A 19,217-nucleotide genomic window follows, 5' to 3' on the forward strand; every position below is an offset into this window, starting at 1 on the left:
AACAAACACATGAAAAAAAGCTCATCATCACTGGTCATTAGAAAAATGCAAATCAAAACCACAATGAGATACCATCTCACGCCAGTTAGAACGGCAATCTTTAAAAAATCATGAAACAACAGATGCTGTAGAGAATGTGGAGAAATACGAACACTTTTACACTGTTGGTGGGAGTGTAAATTATAAATTAGTTCAATCATTATGGAAGTCAGTGTGGTGATTCCTCAAGGATCTAGAACACAAAATACAATTTGACCCAGCAATCCCATTACTGGGTATATACCCAAAGGATTATAAATCATTCTACTGTAAAGATACATGCACACATATGTTTACTGCAGCACTGTTCACAATAGCAAAGACTTGGAATCAACCCAAATGCCCATCAATGATAGACTGGATAAAGAAAATGTGGCACATATACATCATGAAATACTATGCAGCCATAAAAAAGCATGAGTTCATGTCCTTTGCAGGGACATGGATGAAGCTGTAAACCATCACTCTCAGCAAACTAACACAAGAACAGAAAACCAAACACTGCATGTTCTCACTCATAAGCAGGAGCTGAACAATGAGAACACATGGACACAGGGAGGGGAACATCACACAACACGGCCTGTCAGGAGGTGGGGGGCTAGGGGAGGGATAGCATTAGGAGAAATACCTAATGTAGATGATGGGTTGATGGGTGCAGCAAACCACCATGGCACATGCATACCTATGTAACAAACCTGCATGTTCTGCATATGTACCCCAGAATTTAAGTATAAAAACAAAACACTAGAGAAAAACAAAATTAAAAACAAACAAACCAACAAAAATGTGAGCCACTGTCCTAAATTCAAAGCTATAGTTACTATTTATTTCTGAGAAACAAAATCAAGAGTCTAGTGTCTACAAAAGTATTTAAAGCAGCTTGGGGCTGCTTGTCACTTGTCTTATTTAGGAAGGGTTAGAACAGTATTCACAGGAAAAAGAAATACTAATTATCTTAATTCTGAATCCAGAGCTGTTTAAGTGGCTTTGTGAACTCCAGCAAACCAATAAACTAGCCATATAGAACTATAATTCAAGTATCTCTAGTGGAATATATTTAAAGGAACAGAAGAGTCACATCTAATGTTACAGCCCAACATCTGAGCTTCTAATAAGAAACTGAAAGCACAGTAATGAAATACAAGGCCTCTGAGAGGGTCAGAAAGAATTACCAATAAAGCCCATCAAGAAACAACTGCAGCTCAAACAGACCATGAGATTCATGATCACAAATTTCAATATGCAACAGTGACCTCTGAAGATAGACAAGTTTGGCTTAAATGTAAGCAGCTTGAATCATGATCACACTTAGGGCCAATGGTGAAAAACAGACATGGATGTATTTCTAGCCTAGCAGTTGACTACTTTTCCCAGCCCTGTGTAGGTTCTGTGCTTTCTTTCCTTCCAGCCCTCCAGTAGCACATGCCTTCTTAGCAGTTTCTATGTTCACCTGCCTTTCTTTTCAGTGGCAGTGAGTCACTAACAGCCAAATCCACAAGGATCCTCTGTTACCTGTTATCTGGGGGAGCAACAGCTAAAACATCTCACTAGTTAGACCATCTTTCAATGTAGCCTTTTAGATAATTTCAACAGATTTTCTGAGTCAAGCATGTTAAACATTATTCCAGAGCTAACAGTGAGGTAGGTTACAAATACAAGCACTTTTTTTTTTCATAGAGACAGTCTCCCCATGTTCCCTGGTCTCAACCTCCAGAGCTCAAGCAATCCTGCTGTCTTGGCCTCCTAAAGTGTTGGGATTATAGACATAAGCCACCACACCCAGTCCACAATTTTTTTTTAATGTGGCTTTTTGTTTCTGAAAAAACATTTCTCTTGAGAAGCACTACTTTAGAATAAAGTGTTTGTAAGGCAAAGATGCGTACCTGAAGCCATTCATTATTTCATCCTATAGATTTTATTAAGTGCCTATTAGGTGCAAGGCAGTTATAAACTCTAATTATACAGCAGCAGATACACAGTTAAGAGACCTGTTCTCATCTAATGGGGCAGACTGATAATAGATTTAAAACAAATATCTAATAGTTTCAAATACTGGCAAATGCTATGAAAACAAAACAAACTAGGAGAATAACCTGAGTGTGATTCTGGGGCAAGGGTGCCCCTATAGAAAGGGAGGCAGGGAAGTCAGAGGAAACTCGGCTGTGACTTGAAGCCATCTAAAGAAATATAACTCTAGGTAGAGGGAAAACAGTGAGTGCTGCGGCATAAATGAGTTTGGCATGTTCCAGGAACAGAAAGTCAGCCAGTGTGGCTGGAACACAGAAAGAATGGAGAGGTGGTAGCAGACAGGACAGGAGATGCAAGCTGCAATCTGATCATGTGAAGTCTTAAAGAAGCTTTAAAAGAAAGCTTACATTTTATTCCAGGTACAGTGGAAAGCCACTGAAAAGATTTAAGAAAGAAAGGGATTTATGTTTTTATAAGATAACTCTGGCCTTGGCATGAATAAAGGATTACTGCCATACAAATAGATACTCTATAAATATAATTTGATGATGTATTAATTTAGGGTGGTCAAGCATAGCTTATTTGCTTTAACTTGAAATTAAATAATAGGATGGCTAAGAGAAAATCGACCTCCATCCCCTGCCTAAAAAAAAAGAAAGAAAGGGTGGAGCTGCCTGACCAGATTTCCACTCTGCTGCACGCTAGACTTTTTAAAAAGTATTCGTAAGAAACAATAGTTCTGAAACCATCCTATAGTTCTGAGAGTCCTAAGAAAAGTATGTTTTTCTTAACTCCCACTTACAACTTGCAAATTTAAATAAAAAGCAGCCTCAACAGTGACCTCTAAAAGAGGCTTTAGTTACAGTAAAGTCTCTGTAATTTATAGCTACTAAATTATCATTTCCCTTAGTTAATATAAAGAAATGCAAAGTTAGCTCCTCTGAATGTATTTGATGACTAATGATGTAAATAAGACTATAAAAAGAATGGTTTAACCAGTAAAGTGTCCTAAATCTATAAGAAACATGAATTGCAAATTCGTGTTTGGTAAACTGACTGGACTAGTCACCATAGTTTTCTAAGAATTTCCTTGGATCAGGCATGGTGGTTCATACCTGTAATCCCAGACCTTTGGGAAGCCAAGGAGGGAGGACCACTTGGGCACAAGAGTTCGAGTGCAAGACCAGCCTGGCCAACATAGTGAGACCATGTCTCTACAAGAAAAAAGTATTTAAAATTTTTCCTTGGTCTGCTAATTCAAATTACCATAACTATTGTATTAGAAAGTAACAAAATTCTGTATTTTTTAAAGATTTATTGAAAGTCAATTTTCACTAGTTTATGGGACCATCTTTTTTTTTTGTCTGAACTAGTTAAGATTTTGCTTGATCTTAAAACAAAAGCAAACATTATCAGAATAAGAAAATGTAACATATGGCCATACCTCCACTTTAATTCTCTTCGGGGATAATTCATCTCTTTCTCCACATTTTGACCTAAGGGAAACGGGAGAGGAAAAAAAAAAAAAAAACACTTGAGAAAATAACTGATTTTATTCCAAAGTCATCGCAGCCTACAACCTTCTGCCAAAATATATACCCTGAAACTCCAACACCAGAAGTGACATACTCATAATGAACATTAAAATAATGAAGAAAAGCTCCTTCCTCATTTCCAAGTTTACATTAGGGAACATATAGATACAATTATAAATTTTAAAAGCCCGCTACCTCAGAACTCCCCACAGAAAAAGCACTCAATAATTTTTTTTTTAAGACAGGGTCTTGCTATGTTACCCAGGCTAGTCACAAACTCCTAGGCTCAAGGGATCCTCCCATCTCAGCCTCTCAAAGTGCTGGGATTACAGGCGTGAGCCACTGTGCCCAGCCTAGCACTCAAGAAATATTTAATAATCATCACATAATGAAAAAGAAAAAAGCAAGAAGGAGGATATTCCTTTATGGTTCAATAGGAATAATTTAGGATAAAATGACTAAAATGACCATTTAAGATGGACATTTTTGGCTACATGAGATTAAAATGCATTCTGTCTATCTACAGAAATTACAGATTATTTACCCCGACCCAGCAATTTTTCTGCTGGGAAAACCAATCCCAGAGGTACCTACACATATATAAAATGGTGCTCCGCCAATACATAATTATTTCATGTACCACTATGAAATTAATTAAACTATGACAAGTCATCAACTACAAGTCATACTTCAATATAAAAGATGTTAAAATGTGAAAATGTACATCTCAGAATCAACAAAATATGTATGATGTTATTTATTGTAGTATTATTTATAATAAGAAAAGACTAGAAACAACCCGAGTAGCTATCAGTAGGGAATGGGACTAAATGAATTACGGCACATCTACACAATTCAATACCATGCAGCCATAAAAAATAATGAGGGCGCCTTAGGAGTCTGAGGTGGCTTCTAAGTTATGCAAAAGTGTTAATGTATTTTAAAGTACATTTAACTTTAAAAGGAAAGGTGAAGGTAAAGACTAGAGGAAACAGTTAAAAATCATTTAAGGCAGTTGACTCTGGAATGTGGAACTGAGAAGTGGGAAGGCAGAGCATAGGAACCACTGAATTTCATGATAAGCCTTACGTATTGCATGACTTCTTAAATCATGGAAGTGGACATGCATCACTTTGATTAAATAAAATTATTTAAATAAAGTACTCAGAAAGAAAATGGTGTATAATACAACAAAGAAAATAAAAAACCAGCAAATCAGCTCTTGATTATCTAACTCCAAAAAAAAAACACCTTATAAATAATCCCAGAGAATGTCGCTGCATATTCTTACCCTATTCATCAGAAAGAAAATGGTGTATAATACAACAAAGAAAATAAAAAACCAGCAAATCAGCTCTTGATTATCTAACTCCAAAAAAAAAAAACCTTATAAATAATCCCAGAGAATGTCGCTGCATATTCTTACCCTATTCATTTAGTCATGGTTTTACTTGTCAGTTGTAAATAGGTAGGTACTGACATAGGGCAGGAAATGAAACTGTTGTGAGTTAGGAAAAATAATGATAATGAGGGCAAATGCCTATTGCTGGTTTTCAAACTTGATGCACAAGAATGCTCTGGGATGCTTGTGAAAGTTCGTATTCCAGGGTTCCATCCCCAAAGAATGTGATTTATTAGGGCTGGAGAGGGTGCTCAGAATGTGAAATTACCAACAAAAACTTAGTTACTTTAATGCAGTGGTCATCTGCATCCACTCAGAGAAGCAGAAGCAGGCACAATACAATGTGGGCTGGAAATCAGGGTCCGTGTGGAATCAAGTGAACAAAATCAAATGGTCCTATCCTGTAGACAATGCTTACGGCTCAAGTAAGGATAAGGTGAAGAAGAATATGCTGTGTTTACGTTAAATTTTGAAACCACCATTGCTTTTTAACATCATATTTTTTATTTCAAACTCTTGTTCCATAACCCATTTGCTAGAAATAGAATTGTCTTTCAATTTTCCCGCAGATACTAGTCAAGAGAGACATTTTACATATCCAGCTAATCTCATCAGATTGCAAACAGTTTGCAAAAAGAACCACTCTGTTTCCTCAGAGTTCAACAAGTTCATGTGGTTAGGGGGTGTACAAATACATCTATAAATGCTGTCTGACTAAATCCCCTCATCACACTCAAAACCAAAGAGAGTGTGTGAGAGAAGAGTATCTGAAACCACTACCAAACCAATGCTATAGTAATTAGAGAATGATGCCTTTCAAAAAAGAAAGAGAATTAAACAACAAAAATCACCTGAGCAATGTTTTCAAGAGTCACTGCATTGTTTAGTTTCATAGAACAATAATCATACTGCTTTTTCAGAAATGCTTATAGCTTATATTCTATCAACAAATGATGTTTCAAACTCTAATTCTATCAAGCAATGCGAAAATACTGCCAGTTGGTCAAACACTTACTTGGTGGTTCTGTATGTATATTTATAGGTGACTTCTCGAGAAATCTGCCTAGCCAAGGCAAAGAGCTCATCTCTTCTTGTCAGCAGGGCATTATCCTTCACACAGAGTTGAGCAGCTGCTTCATTAACAGTGAGCTGGATATTCAAAACAGAGTTTTAAAATTATGAAAATTTTGATTTCATCAAAATGCAAAAGGTTTCATTTAATATATAAGAATGTCACAGCATTATATAATGAAGTCATCATAATTCATAAAAATCAGAATGGTATTTATTCCTAATTCCAAATTTCTGAAGAAGATCAACTCATCTCCCATCTCACAGAGCCCAAATGAATCATAATAGTCATCTTGATTTCATTTATTCATATGCTTGTTTATTTTTGGTTAGGTAGGAGAGTTTACAGACAACAAGGAAAATAAAGAGTAAAACATATTCTGCATCTTGCTTATAAAAAAACCCAAAATAGCCGGGCGCGGTGGCTCAAGCCTGTAATCCCAGCACTTTGGGAGGCCGAGGCGGGTGGATCACGAGGTCAAGAGATCGAGACCATCCTGGTCAACACGGTGAAACCCCGTCTCTACTAAAAATACAAAAAATTAGCTGGGCATGGTGGCGCATGCCTGTAATCCCAGCTACTCAGGAGGCTGAGGCAGGAGAATTGCCTGAACCCAGGAGGCGGAGGTTGCGGTGAGCCGAGATTGCGCCATTGCACTCCAGCCTGGGTAACAAGAGCGAGACTCCGTCCCAAAAAAAAAAAAAAAAAAAAACCACCCAAAATATTAGAATATAGGATTTGCTGATACTATCTCTAACCAAAAATGAATGTACATGGTCTGACAGATTTTTTAAAATGTGCGCTGACATAAAAATTCTTAAAAAGGAATCAAGGCCAAATGATTTTAAACATTTATCAAATCGCTTAGTAAAAAATAAGAGTGGCTGGGCATGGCGGGTCATGCCTGTAATCCCAGCACTTTGGGAGGTGGAGGCGGGTGGATCATGAGGTAAGGAGTTCAAGAGTAGCCTGGCCAAGACGGTGAAACCCCATCTCTACTAAAAACACAAAAATTAGCTGGGTGTGGTGACAGGTGCCTGTAATCCCAGCTACTCAGGAGGCTGAGGCAGAGAACTGCTTGAACCTGGGAGGTGGAGGTTGCAGTGAGCTGAGATCACGCCACTGCACTCCAGCCTGGGCAACAGAGTAAGACTCTGTCTCCCAAAAAAAGATAAAAAAATAGAAGAGTTATCACATACTAGGACTGTATTGGAATATTAAGGTCTTGGACTAATCTCTATGATCCATCTAATTCTACTGCCCTTTCATAATTCAATAATTACTAAATACTGCCAATATAGAGTTGCTAGTTGACCAAACACTTTGTACTAAAATTTTGTTATCCTAAACTCAAAACCTGTAATTGTTTAACTAGAAAAATTTTCACATAATTTTGTCAATATAAATAGATATAGGAAATTGTCAAGAGTTATATCAGGCTTTTTTAATATGCAAAAGATTTATTTAACCAAGGCATGATGATTGGCAAAAAGGAAATGGGACATGATAGCAGACAGACCTGAGATATCTCCTGCTCCATCATTTACCAGCTGTGACTCTGGACATGCAAAACTTTTGAGAGACTTGGTATTTAATATTCTGAGAGGCAAAATGGCATAATATCACTATCCCAAAAGGCTCTAACAAGAAGCAGATGAGGAGACACACCTGGCACAAGGTGGTTGTTAGTGTTAGCTCTTGTTTTCTTTTCATAAGAAATCAGGTACAGCAGTACCTTCTTACCCACAGTTTTGCTTTCTGAGGTTTCAGTTAACTGTTGTCAACCGCAGCCCAAAAATATTAAATGAAAAATTCTAAAAATAAACAATTCACAAGTTCTAAACTATGTGTCATCTCACTCTGTCCTGTCTGAGTGATGAATCATTCCTTGGTCCAATGTACCTATACTGTCTACATTCCTGCCCGTCAGTCACTTGGTGGCCATCTAAGCCATCAGATGGAGTCTTCTAGTATTACAGTGCTCATCTTCCAGTTACCCTTGTTTGATTCAACAATGGCCCCAAAGTGCAAGAGCGATAATGCTGGCATACTGTTCTAATTGTCCTACTTTATTATTATTAATAGTTACTGTTGCTAATCTCTTGCTGTGTCTAATTTAGGAGCTAAACTTTATTGTAGGTATGCATGTATACGGACAAACAGTGTATATAAGGTTTGGTACCATTTGCAGTTTCAGGCATCCAACTGGGGATCTTGGAATGTGTCCCTCACAGATAAGAGGGAACTACTGTAGCCACCTTTTCTCCCTACTCAGGCGTCTCATCTTTATGTAGAAAAATTTTTCTTACTTACAATTTTTAAAAATAAAAATAAATAGCACACAATCATTCCATCCAGAATTACAATATTCTAATATACATTATTCTAATATTTCAGTATACATATAAAATGTAAGTACATACATATATACAGATTGGTAATCTACTTTTTTCAGTTATGTATGCTGTGTTTTTTATTTCCACCAATTTATTAAGGCAGAGACTTGTTTACATTAGCATCTGGCATGGGTTGGAAGTTCAATATACATCTGTTGACTGATGAATGAACTGAAAAATCCTTTAAAATATCACTTTTACTACCTACACATACAATATTCCATTGTAGAAAAGAGCAATATATTATTTAAACCACCTTCACTCTGAACATATCTCCAGTTTTCCATGTACTGTTTTAAAAAAGCTGCATAAGAGATTCTTAAATGTGCATCTTTGCACACAAATCCAATTATTTCTTTGGAATAAATTCCTACAAATAGATCTGTCACATCACAGGGTATACTAAATTTTAACAAATTTATACATTCCACCAAACTACCCTCAGAAAAGTTGTTCTAAATCGTAATGCTATCAATGATTATATGAGGAGTCCATTTCCTATCATCTTGACCAACACTCGTTACTACCTTTTTAAAACTTTACTTGTTTTCTATTTCTAAAAGCATTTGGTTATAATTTGCATCTATTTGACTATGAAACTAGTTTTTTCTTATGTTTTTGACTCATTACAATGTTTCATTTTCTTACAACTTCAGGAATTCTTTATTAACAGTATTAACTCTTCATCACATATAATGGGATTTTTTTTTTTTTTTAAGTTTGTCATTAGCCACACAGTTTCCATGCCTTGGGTGCCAGGCACAGAAACACTCTTCCCACCCTAACAATATATAAATGTACCATAATTTAGTCTAATCCTTTTACTTTTCCCATCTAAGTATTTAAACCACCTACGGTGTGTTATGGTACACTGGTATGATACAGATATCTGATATCCTCCTCCCCAAATTTACAACTGTGATTTACATTGATTTGTTCTGAGACAATTAATTTGGCGACTGACAGCAAAAGGTTGTAATAATAAACCCAAGTCTCCTATTTTAAATCCATAGCTGCATATGAAAGCATAACTGAAGGAAAAATTTATTTTCAGCTTTCTCCCCTCCTTCTAAAGAGTCATCAATAGATAAATTCCTTCCCTAAGTGCCTTTGAATGTTATTGGAGTTAAAAGTGAAATGTATACTTTAAATAATGATTTCCAAAATAAATCAACTTCAGTTTTGGAATGACAGTGGCTACATGACCTCGAAGAGCATTCTCAAATAGCTTTTTATGTAGCGATTTTTGTTTTCATACTCATAAATCTAAATTACTATAAAAACCTCTGATTTTCAGTAAGATGTTTAAATTGACATTTCAGAGGTGCTAGCTTATGCACAACCACAGAAAATAACTTTTCAACATAAACTGAAAACAATATTCTAATATTTCTTCCATCACCTTACCAGAAACCAAGGAAAACAAACATAATGCATTCACTGTCACTGAATTTAGGCTCCCAGAAACCAAAGAAGTAGACTAAACTCCGCAGTCCCTCAGGGAACTTGGGAGAAAACTGAGGCTGGAGAAATAACTCTAGCTCATCCCCTTATTGTAATAAAAAGCTGATTCATGAAGCCTCTCCCTTAAAAACATGTATTTTGTCAGAGTTACCTAGATTTCATGCTCCCCAGTTGCTAATAATTAACAAATCAATAACTATTATGATATACTTACAAAAGGAAAATGAAAATATTCCCAAGCAGTTCACCACTTGCTGTAGCACTGTTAGCTTTTTCTGAATGTCAATATTCTAATTTTGTTAAAAGGATAAAGTAACAAATAAGTAAACCTTACTGGTTTACTTATTTCCTCCATTTCCTTTTTTTGTAGCCCAAAATACCAAAATTCCATTCATATCTTTATGTGAAAGATTTCTTAAAGTTGGCTTCCTTTTTTTTTTTTTTTTTTGAGACATGAGTCTCACTCGGTCACCCAGGCTGGAATATGGTGGCATGACCTCTGCCTCCCAGGTTCAAGTGATTCTCTTGTCTCAGCCTCCCAAGTTCCTGGGACTACAGGTGTGTGCCAACATGCCCGGCTAATTTTTTTATATTTTTAGTACAGGCAGGGTTTCATCATGTTGGCCAGGCTGGTCTCAAACTCCTGACCTCAAGTGATCTGCCCGCCTTGACCACCCAAAGTGCTGGGATTACAAGCGTGAGCCACCACACCCGGCCTCCTGAAATTAGCTTTCTATCTTTTATAACTGGACTTAAAAATTAAAGTCATTACAGTTATCTTTATCCTCAAAAAGGTGGTTTATTGATTCCTAAACAAATCTTTCTTTCTGGGTTGTTAAAAGTATAATCTCCAACAATCAAATGATTGTGACTTTAAATACTGTTGGCATAAAAACCCTGTGACCACAGTGTGATAGGGAGGCTCAGGACTTTCATCTCCAGCACTGGGAGGCCTAGGTACCATTATTGGCCCCACTCAGAAAAAACAACCAAAAATATTAAATAAAATGGGGAGGGGATCAACTAAATGCTCAATGAGCTGATGAGAATAAAGACACTGAGACCAAAATGAATAAATACAGTACCTCAAGGGAGTTTAAGTTAAGCACAGTTGCTATACTTGGTAAGTTTGAGATTCAATCTTCATGACCTCATGGGATTGGAGAGAATGGGAAGGAAACAAGAGGCAAAGCCCACAGCTGACCAAAAGTGAGGAGTCTAAATGCTGCCTCCACAAAGCTGAAACCTCAGCACACATGCCCAGTGTAAGGCTGAATTAGAAATACATCTGTACCCCCAGGAGAATGCAAAGAAAATTATCTGTCTTGAACCCTGGTAATGACTGGGAGAGAACAAAAGGCACTCTTTTGAGATTTCATGACCCCAAATCAGCCATAATTCACACTAAATGGGCTGAGACTCTATTTTCACAGGGCCTCAGATTTGCAATGTCCCGAGATGCCCGGTAAAAAGAAAAAGCAAATAACCTCTAGAGAATTAGCTTTCTTCCCAGGCCTCTAAACATTCTCACAGTTAAAGTTCCAAGAAATATAAATTCACAGAAATCATAAAACATCCACAGAAACAAGTGAACAAAAGTGAAAACTCATGGAAACAGACAGCAAAATCAGACCTTCAAAGACTTCATTTGAAGAAATAAAGGGATTTGAAAATATGACTGAAAAGCAATATAGTAAAAATAACCAAGAAAATGTGAGAATCAGGAAAGGAGAAAGAAACTGGGGCAGAAACAAACAAGATTTAAAAAGCAAACAGTAAATAACAGAATAAGCACTAACTTCTAAACAGAACAATGAAAGCCAAAAGCCAATAAAATGGTATCTTTAATTACTAAGGGAAAACCACTAACATTACAGAATTTAACACCCCAAATAAATAGTAATTAAAAATGAGAGCAGGGCCGGGCGCGGTGGCTTAAGCCTGTAATCCCAGCACTTTGGGAGGCCGAGGCGGGTGGATCACGAGGCCAAGAGATCGAGATCAGCCTGGTCAACATGGTGAAACCCCGTCTCTACTAAAAATACAAAAAAATCAGCTGGGCATGGTGGTGCGTGCCTGTAATCCCAGCTACTCAGGAGGCTGAGGCAGGAGAATTGCCTGAACCCAGGAGGCGGAGGTTGCGGTGAGCCGAGATCGCGCCATTGCACTCCAGCCTGGGTAACAAGAGTGAAACTCCGTCTCAAAAAAAAAAAATGAGAGCAAAATAAAGTTATTTCCTAGTAGGCGGGGAAGGATGAAGTTTGCCACCAGGCCTTCATTAAGAAAATCCTCAAAGGAAACTAATCCCAGATGATAAATGCAGAAATAAAGTGTATTGGTGCTAGAGGGGAGATACAAATAAAATAATGTAAAAAATCCAAAATATTAGTAATTATAATAAATATAAATGGACCAAATGTTCCAGTTAAAAAACAAAGAATGTCTGACCGGGTCCTTTAAAATCTTATATAAATTTCATATATAATTTTCTGTAAAAGATATATATAAAACATGGATTCTGAAAGGTTGAAAATAAAAGGATGATATAAAGATATAACAAGCAATAGGCCATGTGCGGTGGCTCATGCCTGTAATCCCAACACTCCGGGAGGCTGAGCAACATGAAAACACTGTCGCTACAAAAAAAGAAAAGAAAAGAAAGAAAAAAATTAGCTTTCTTTCTTTGGACCACACGCCTGTGGTCTCACCTACCCAGGAGGCTGAGTGGGAGAATCACCTAAGTCTGGAAGGTCGAGGCTACAGTGAGTCATGATCTCACCACTGCACTCCAGCTTGGGTGACAGAGTAAACCCTGTCTCAAAAAAAGATCTAAAGATGTAATAGGCAATCACTAGTAAAAAGAGAGCTCATATATTTATACGAATATTTAAAAAATAGCTTTTTAAAGTAAAATGCATTATTAAAGGTTAATAAGATTACTGCATAATACAAAGAGAAACAGATGACACTACAATCACAGTAAAATTTTAGCACACTACTCTTTTTACTGATAGAGCAAGTAGACAAATAGTTAAGAATATAAAAGCTTTGAATAACAGTTATTAAGCTTGTTAGAACAGACACATACAGAACACTCTACCAACAACTGCTTAAGATATCATTTCCAAACATAAAAAAACAGTGACCACAAACTGAACCATAACTAAACTCTCAACAAATTTTAAAGGGTTGGCATTACACAAACCATGTTCTCTTGCCCTCAATATAATTTAATCAGAAATCATTAGAAAACATATCTAAGGGAAAAAAAATCACTCATATTTGGAAATGAAGAAACACTTTTAAATAACTGATGGTCAGGAAATAAATCATAAACATAATTAAAGTTGAAAAATAATAACCTCATATCAAAACTGGGAAAAACAATGAATCAATACTTAGTGAGAACTTATACTTTAATTGCTCATATTAGAAAAAGAATGACTAAAAATTAATGAACTAAGCACCCAAATAAAGTTAGAAAAGAATAATAAAATAACTGTAAGAAAGGAGACAAATATATACACAGCACAAGCAAGAATATCAACTAAGCCCAAGTGCCTTCTTCAAAAAGATCGGGGGTTGGCAAGCTTTTTTTGTAAAAGGCCAGAGAGTAAATATTTTAGGCTTTATGGGCCAAACAGCCTGTGGCGCAACTACTCAACTCACCACTGTAGCTCAGAATCAGCCACAAACAGTACATAAACAAATAGGCCCAGCTGTGTGCCAATAAAAGTTTATTTATAAAAACAGGAGATAAGTGAGACTGGGTCCATAGACCCTCGTTTGCAGATCTCTGAAAAAGAATAAAACTGGCAAATCTTTGGCAAGGTTGATCCGGGCAAAGGAGATTAAGTGTACAATCAATATGGGGGAGGGGGTGTGTGTGTATTTTTTTCTTTTGAGACTAAGTTTCACTCCGTTGCCAGGCTGAAGTGCAGTGGTGTAATCTCAGCTCACTGCAACCTCCGCCTCCTAGGTTCAAGTGATTCTCCTGCCTCAGCCTCCCGAGTAGCTGGGACTACAGGTGTGCACCACCATGCCCACCTAATTTTTGTATTTTTATAAGAGACGAGGTTTCACCATGCTGGCCAGGATGGTCTTGATCTCTTGACCTCATGATCCGCCTGCCTCAGCCTCCCAAAATGCTTGGATTACAAGCATGAGCCACCATGCCTGGACTTAGGTCAATATTAGGTATTAAAAAACTATAAATAACTTGACACCAGTAAGTTTGAAAACTTAGACGAAATGGACATATTCTTAGAAAAATGTAGCTTACCAAAATTGACTCAAGAAATAGACTACCGTAATTCATTTTTTAAAATCACCAGAAGGAAAGTTCAACATTTTCTTTCAGGTGTTAGATGCTGAAATCTATCAATTCTGAGATTGGGAGTTCAGAATAAAACAAGCTAACTTAATAATGCATCCTGGTTTGTGAGTTCCCAGATTCAGCATTCCTCCTCTCTCGAAGGTGAAATTCCTGGTTTTTTCTGAAACTCGGCCTTGACTTCTCCGCACTACAATGGAAACTGACCTAAGCATGGCATCACTGTTTATTCTATAGGCCCGGGTCCTTATCTTGGTAACCTGCTTAACACCTCAATTCCTCCAGAATTTCTTCTGCTCAGTCTACAGTTACCTGTTAACTACATTCTCCTCTTCTCCTTTCTATCTTTCTAGAGCTCTTTGGCTGGAAGCTGCTATCTGCCGACAAATATTCTGTAATGCCAAATTGTCTACCTATTTACATTTATGAGTATTACAAGTAGAAACTTGTAACACTCTACTTGTAATACTCTACTGCCTTGCTGTTCCCAAATTTTAGTTGCTCTCTCCTCATCCATTCACTGATTTAAGATTGGGGGCACACTGCTTGCCTAGTTTACCATCTACTGCCTGTTAATGCCCCTTATAATAGATGCAACACTGCCTGCCTGCTGGCTTTTTTCTGATATTGCTCTGGGTTTGTCCCTTAGCACGTGCCTGACACGAGCAATGTGTGTGGTTCTAAGCCTCAGCCCTCACTCTCTCCACAATCTGATGCCTATAAAACAGACCATAGTTAGCCAGGTTGTAGGACTATCACTGATTCTTTAGCATAAAAAAAAGAGGGGCTTAACAATAAGTCATTCCATAGTTCTTCACAGTCTACACTTGGAAACAAATATGTTATTATAAATACATAAACAAATATTTTCTTCTTACAAGAAAAAGAATTTTATGTACTTGAACACTTGAAAAAACGGGTATAGAGAGCTTGAACTTCATCCACTAGTGACCTACATACAGCTCTCTGTCTTGAAAGACTAAAAGAACAGTATCCACACAATTTATATGAAGAAAACCCTCAGAACAGTGAGATTAAGCCAACAATGAATTAAGAATAAGTTATATATTCCTTATGTGGAAATTGAGTAGAAACTAGCAACATTCTTTAATCTCAGGAACTTAGAAGAACTTAAAAAAATCCTGATTTTAAATAATCAGGAGAAAAAAACTGCAAAATTCTCATAATACCTAAAAGGTATACATACCTAATGGTACTTTCTTTCAATTCGCTCAGGATTTTGTAATTTCTTCCAAGATCTTAGGTAGTTACTAGTTTTAAGAAAGCTTCCTGATTCACAAACATTTATCCTAAACTATATTATTAAACCAGATTCACATACTGGAATTACAAGTAACAAGCAGGCCTAAGTGAAGCTTCTAAAACACAAGCCACAACTTCCAAAGCCCCCACCCCCACATTTCAGCCTACTGGCATTCATTTTGAGTATTTCCTTATTTTGGGAAACCCACAGTCTCATTACTTAAATACCATCTGTACCTACTTATCTAAAGAGGCAAAGAGCTCCTTAGCAAAAGCTAAGTGTAAAACAATTCTTATTGGATTTTTTTTTAAAGTAGGATATGATTTTTTTTAAAGTCAGGTTAACTAGGTTAATTAATCTTTTAGAAATAATTTTACTTTGATAAAAATATAGGTATTTTGGCTCAACTTTGTGTTTCATCTGCTATGTTTTAAAAATTAAAAGAAAACTAGATTAAAGTATGAAGCTAAAATTGCCAACACATTTTGCCTTTTGTTTTTCTACTAATGGCAGCCATATAGCCTTTTAAGTGGATCCCTCCACTGGTTCAAAGGATACTCCCAAAATAGATCAAGTTACAGATTGGCCATGACTTAAGTCATTCTGCCAACCATTTATCTGATCTCAAGCTCCAACATTCATGTCTAAAATCATTTATTTAAAAAGATCTGGCTGGGTACAATGGCTCATACCTGTATAATTTCAGCACTTTGGGAGGCCAAGGCAGACATATCACTTGAGCCCAGGAGTTTGAGACCAGCCTGGGCAACATGGAGAGACTCCCATCTCTATAAAAAACTTAAAAAAAATAAATTAACTGGGTTTGGTGGCACACACCTGTTGTGCAAGCCACTGGAGAGGCTGAGCGGGGTGGACTACTTAAGCCCAGGAGGTCGAGGCTGCACCCACTGCACTCCAGCCTGGGTGATAAAGCGAGATCCCCCTCATCTCAAAAAAAAAAAAAGCTTTGAAACAGTCTTTTTAACTCTTGAAAACGCATTTACTTTCCAAGCACTTACTGAGTCATTAGGCTCTAGGAATATAAAGATGAATGAAACATTATCTCTGCCTTGAAGAAACCTAGACTATACTGTGAAGCACAGACCAGTATACAAAAATAAGTACAATAAGGAATTGAAGTTATTGTGACAGAAGTATATGTAGGGATAAAAATGAAAAGGAAAGGTCATTCTACTTGAAGGAAAAGATAACAGAAAACACTTAAGCTTATTCTGGGCTGAATTTTAAAGATGATATGTTGACCAGATAGATGAGAAGACAAGAAATAAACGTCAAAGTTGATATACACACATAAAGTATAATATGTTATCCATACAAAATTTTATATCTATACACACACACATATACACATACAAACTTCGGCAGACTATGTCTAGAGTGCTATAAAGATAAAATAAAAATGGTTAATGCCAAACATCAAACCAAATCAATGTTCAAAGCTATAATTACTATAAAAATGTTTTTAAATGAAAAGTTATATTTAAAACCTAGTTTTATTTATCAATTAAAAAAGAAACTGCTTTACAAATGCAAAGACATTATGCTTTCACTGCTTAAATTCTGACATTTTTCTAAAAGTCACCACATACCATAGTTCCAAAGCTCAAACATGTTCAAGTTCAATAAAAATATATCCCAACACAGCCGCGCGTGGTGGCTCATGCCTGTAATCCCAGCACTTTGGGAAACTGAGACAGGTGGATCACGAGGTCAGGAGATCGAGACCATTCTGGCCAACACGGTGAAACCCGTCTCTACTAAAAATACAAAAAAATTAGCTGGGTGTGGTAGCGCATGCCTATACTCCCAGCTACTCAGGAGGCTGAAGCAGGAGAATTGCTTGAACCCAGAAGGCAGAGATTGCAGTGAGCCAAGATCGCACCACTGTACTACAGCCTGGGTGACAGTGTGAGAGTCCGTCTCAGAAGAAAAAAATACATACACACACAGACACACAGACATAGACACACACACACACACACACACACACACACACACACACACACAGCCTGGGTGACAGTGTGAGACTCCGTCTCAGAAAAAAAAAAATACACACACACACACACACACACACACACACACATACACACACACACACATACATACATATATATACATACACCCCAACACAAAAAATATGGTCTATTTTCACAGAAGAGCTACATGTTGCTAACACCTTGATGTTTTTAATACTGCTTTCAAGGAGTGTATCACATTTGCTGCAAACTATTACCAAACTTATCTCTAATGACTAGCAACACGTTGCATACACACAAAGAATAACGCGGGCTTTGTACCTCATGAAGTGTGAGATGTTTGCCATCCTTCCTCTTTGAGTCAAATCTGCCATATATTGCACTGTATTTCCGAATTTCCTCCTCTTTGTGTGGATCATCATCGTTCATCTCAAAGATGTGACCAATCATTTTGGCCAGCTTCTTGTTGGTTTTTAGCAGCTCCTTTACTTCGTTCAAGTCACTTTTCGGCAGTGTAGGGGCCATCCGCTCCACACACTCGGCCACAGAGAGCGCAGCCGCAGCATCCAGTGCCTCGCTGCTCTCCTTTGGGGACGCAGGGGAGCCCAGGTCTGCTGGGGAGAGGCTGTGCTCGCTCTCAGTGGCATGGTGGCCTTGCCAGAGTCTGGAATCACCAACACTCTGCAGCGCTAGGCTCCCGACCACATCTGACTTCCCCTGTCCCAAGCTCTGCACACAGGTGGTGGCAGCACATTTGGGGATTTTTAAATGAGGTTCCCGGGCATTGCTACTCCTTTCATAACTACTGCAGGATATTCCCAGCCATGTCGGCGATCCCTCTGGTAATTTATAGATGGGTATGCTACTGACAGGAAGGGAAGTCAGTGGCTGATTGAAAAGCCCAGGGTTTGTGACCCAGTCTCTCAAAGCCTTCTGCAGCCTTCTAACATGAAGGGGCTTGCTAGCCATGCCCACGAGTGCCATGATTTCCAAAAATTCCTCTTCTCCTGCTTCACAGAGCTGCTGGACATCATCACCACCTTGTTGGATAAAGGCATCAAAATAAGAAAGTAGGTTGGCTTTTTGTAATATTCTATACAGCTGCAACTCGCCCAGGGTCCTGGGTAAGGCCGTAGCCATTACTGTGGATGGGTCCAACCTGCCAAAAAAAAAAAAAGTAAAAATTCATCATACTTGTTTCAAACCTCTTACATCAAATAGGTTAGACTACAGGTTTTAAAAACAAAAACAAGCAGCATCTGCATAGTGACTGTCCGTGAAGGAAGCATTCTCTCTACCTACTTTATCTCATTCTGCACTACTAACAACCTTATAGGTCAATAACTAAACTGAACTATTCTCCCAAAAGAGAATAACTGTTAAGCAGGAATCTACAGGTTCCAACCAAGGCTTAAACCAAGGGTTCCACATCCCACATTTTTGACTATATACAGGAATGGACACAGCTGGAGTTAAAAATTATCAAATTTAGCAGGAGGTAAGAAGTAGAGTATGCTACCATTTGCTGAGTACTTATTGTGTGCCAGGCAATACAATAAACACTTTACGTATGTCTGATTCTCACAACGGCCCTGTGACACAGGTACAGTTATTCCCATGTTACAGAGAAAAAAATGAGCAAGATGAGTCTGGCAGGCAAAGGAAGATAGATTTCAGTATGAATTGGAGGTGAGAAAATAGAAGGTGGTTTGTTTAGGAATCAAGAAAGAAGAGGTAGAGAAAAGTC

General features: G+C 37.5%; 1 protein-coding gene across 5 annotated transcripts in view; it reads right to left on the minus strand.

Annotated features, from left to right (window-relative positions):
• NAB1 (NGFI-A binding protein 1) overlaps positions 1-19,217 on the minus strand; it is a 45,310-nt gene that overhangs the window by 16,870 nt on the left and 9,223 nt on the right. For all 5 annotated transcript variants that reach the window (XM_032292624.1, XM_032292621.1, XM_032292620.1 and 2 more), the window contains 3 exons: positions 17,792-18,629; positions 5,960-6,093; positions 3,452-3,503 (listed from right to left, as the gene is read on the minus strand). In XM_032292624.1, the coding sequence (XP_032148515.1) occupies positions 3,452-3,503; positions 5,960-6,093; positions 17,792-18,610 (1,005 nt within the window). In that variant the 5' untranslated portion in view covers positions 18,611-18,629. The remainder of the gene's footprint in view (positions 1-3,451; positions 3,504-5,959; positions 6,094-17,791; positions 18,630-19,217) is intronic.

The sequence above is a fragment of the Sapajus apella genome, unplaced genomic scaffold, assembly GCF_009761245.1.
Source record: "Sapajus apella isolate SASKATOON/1434 unplaced genomic scaffold, GSC_monkey_1.0 scaffold28, whole genome shotgun sequence".
In the NCBI taxonomy this organism is placed as follows: Eukaryota; Metazoa; Chordata; class Mammalia; order Primates; family Cebidae; genus Sapajus; species Sapajus apella.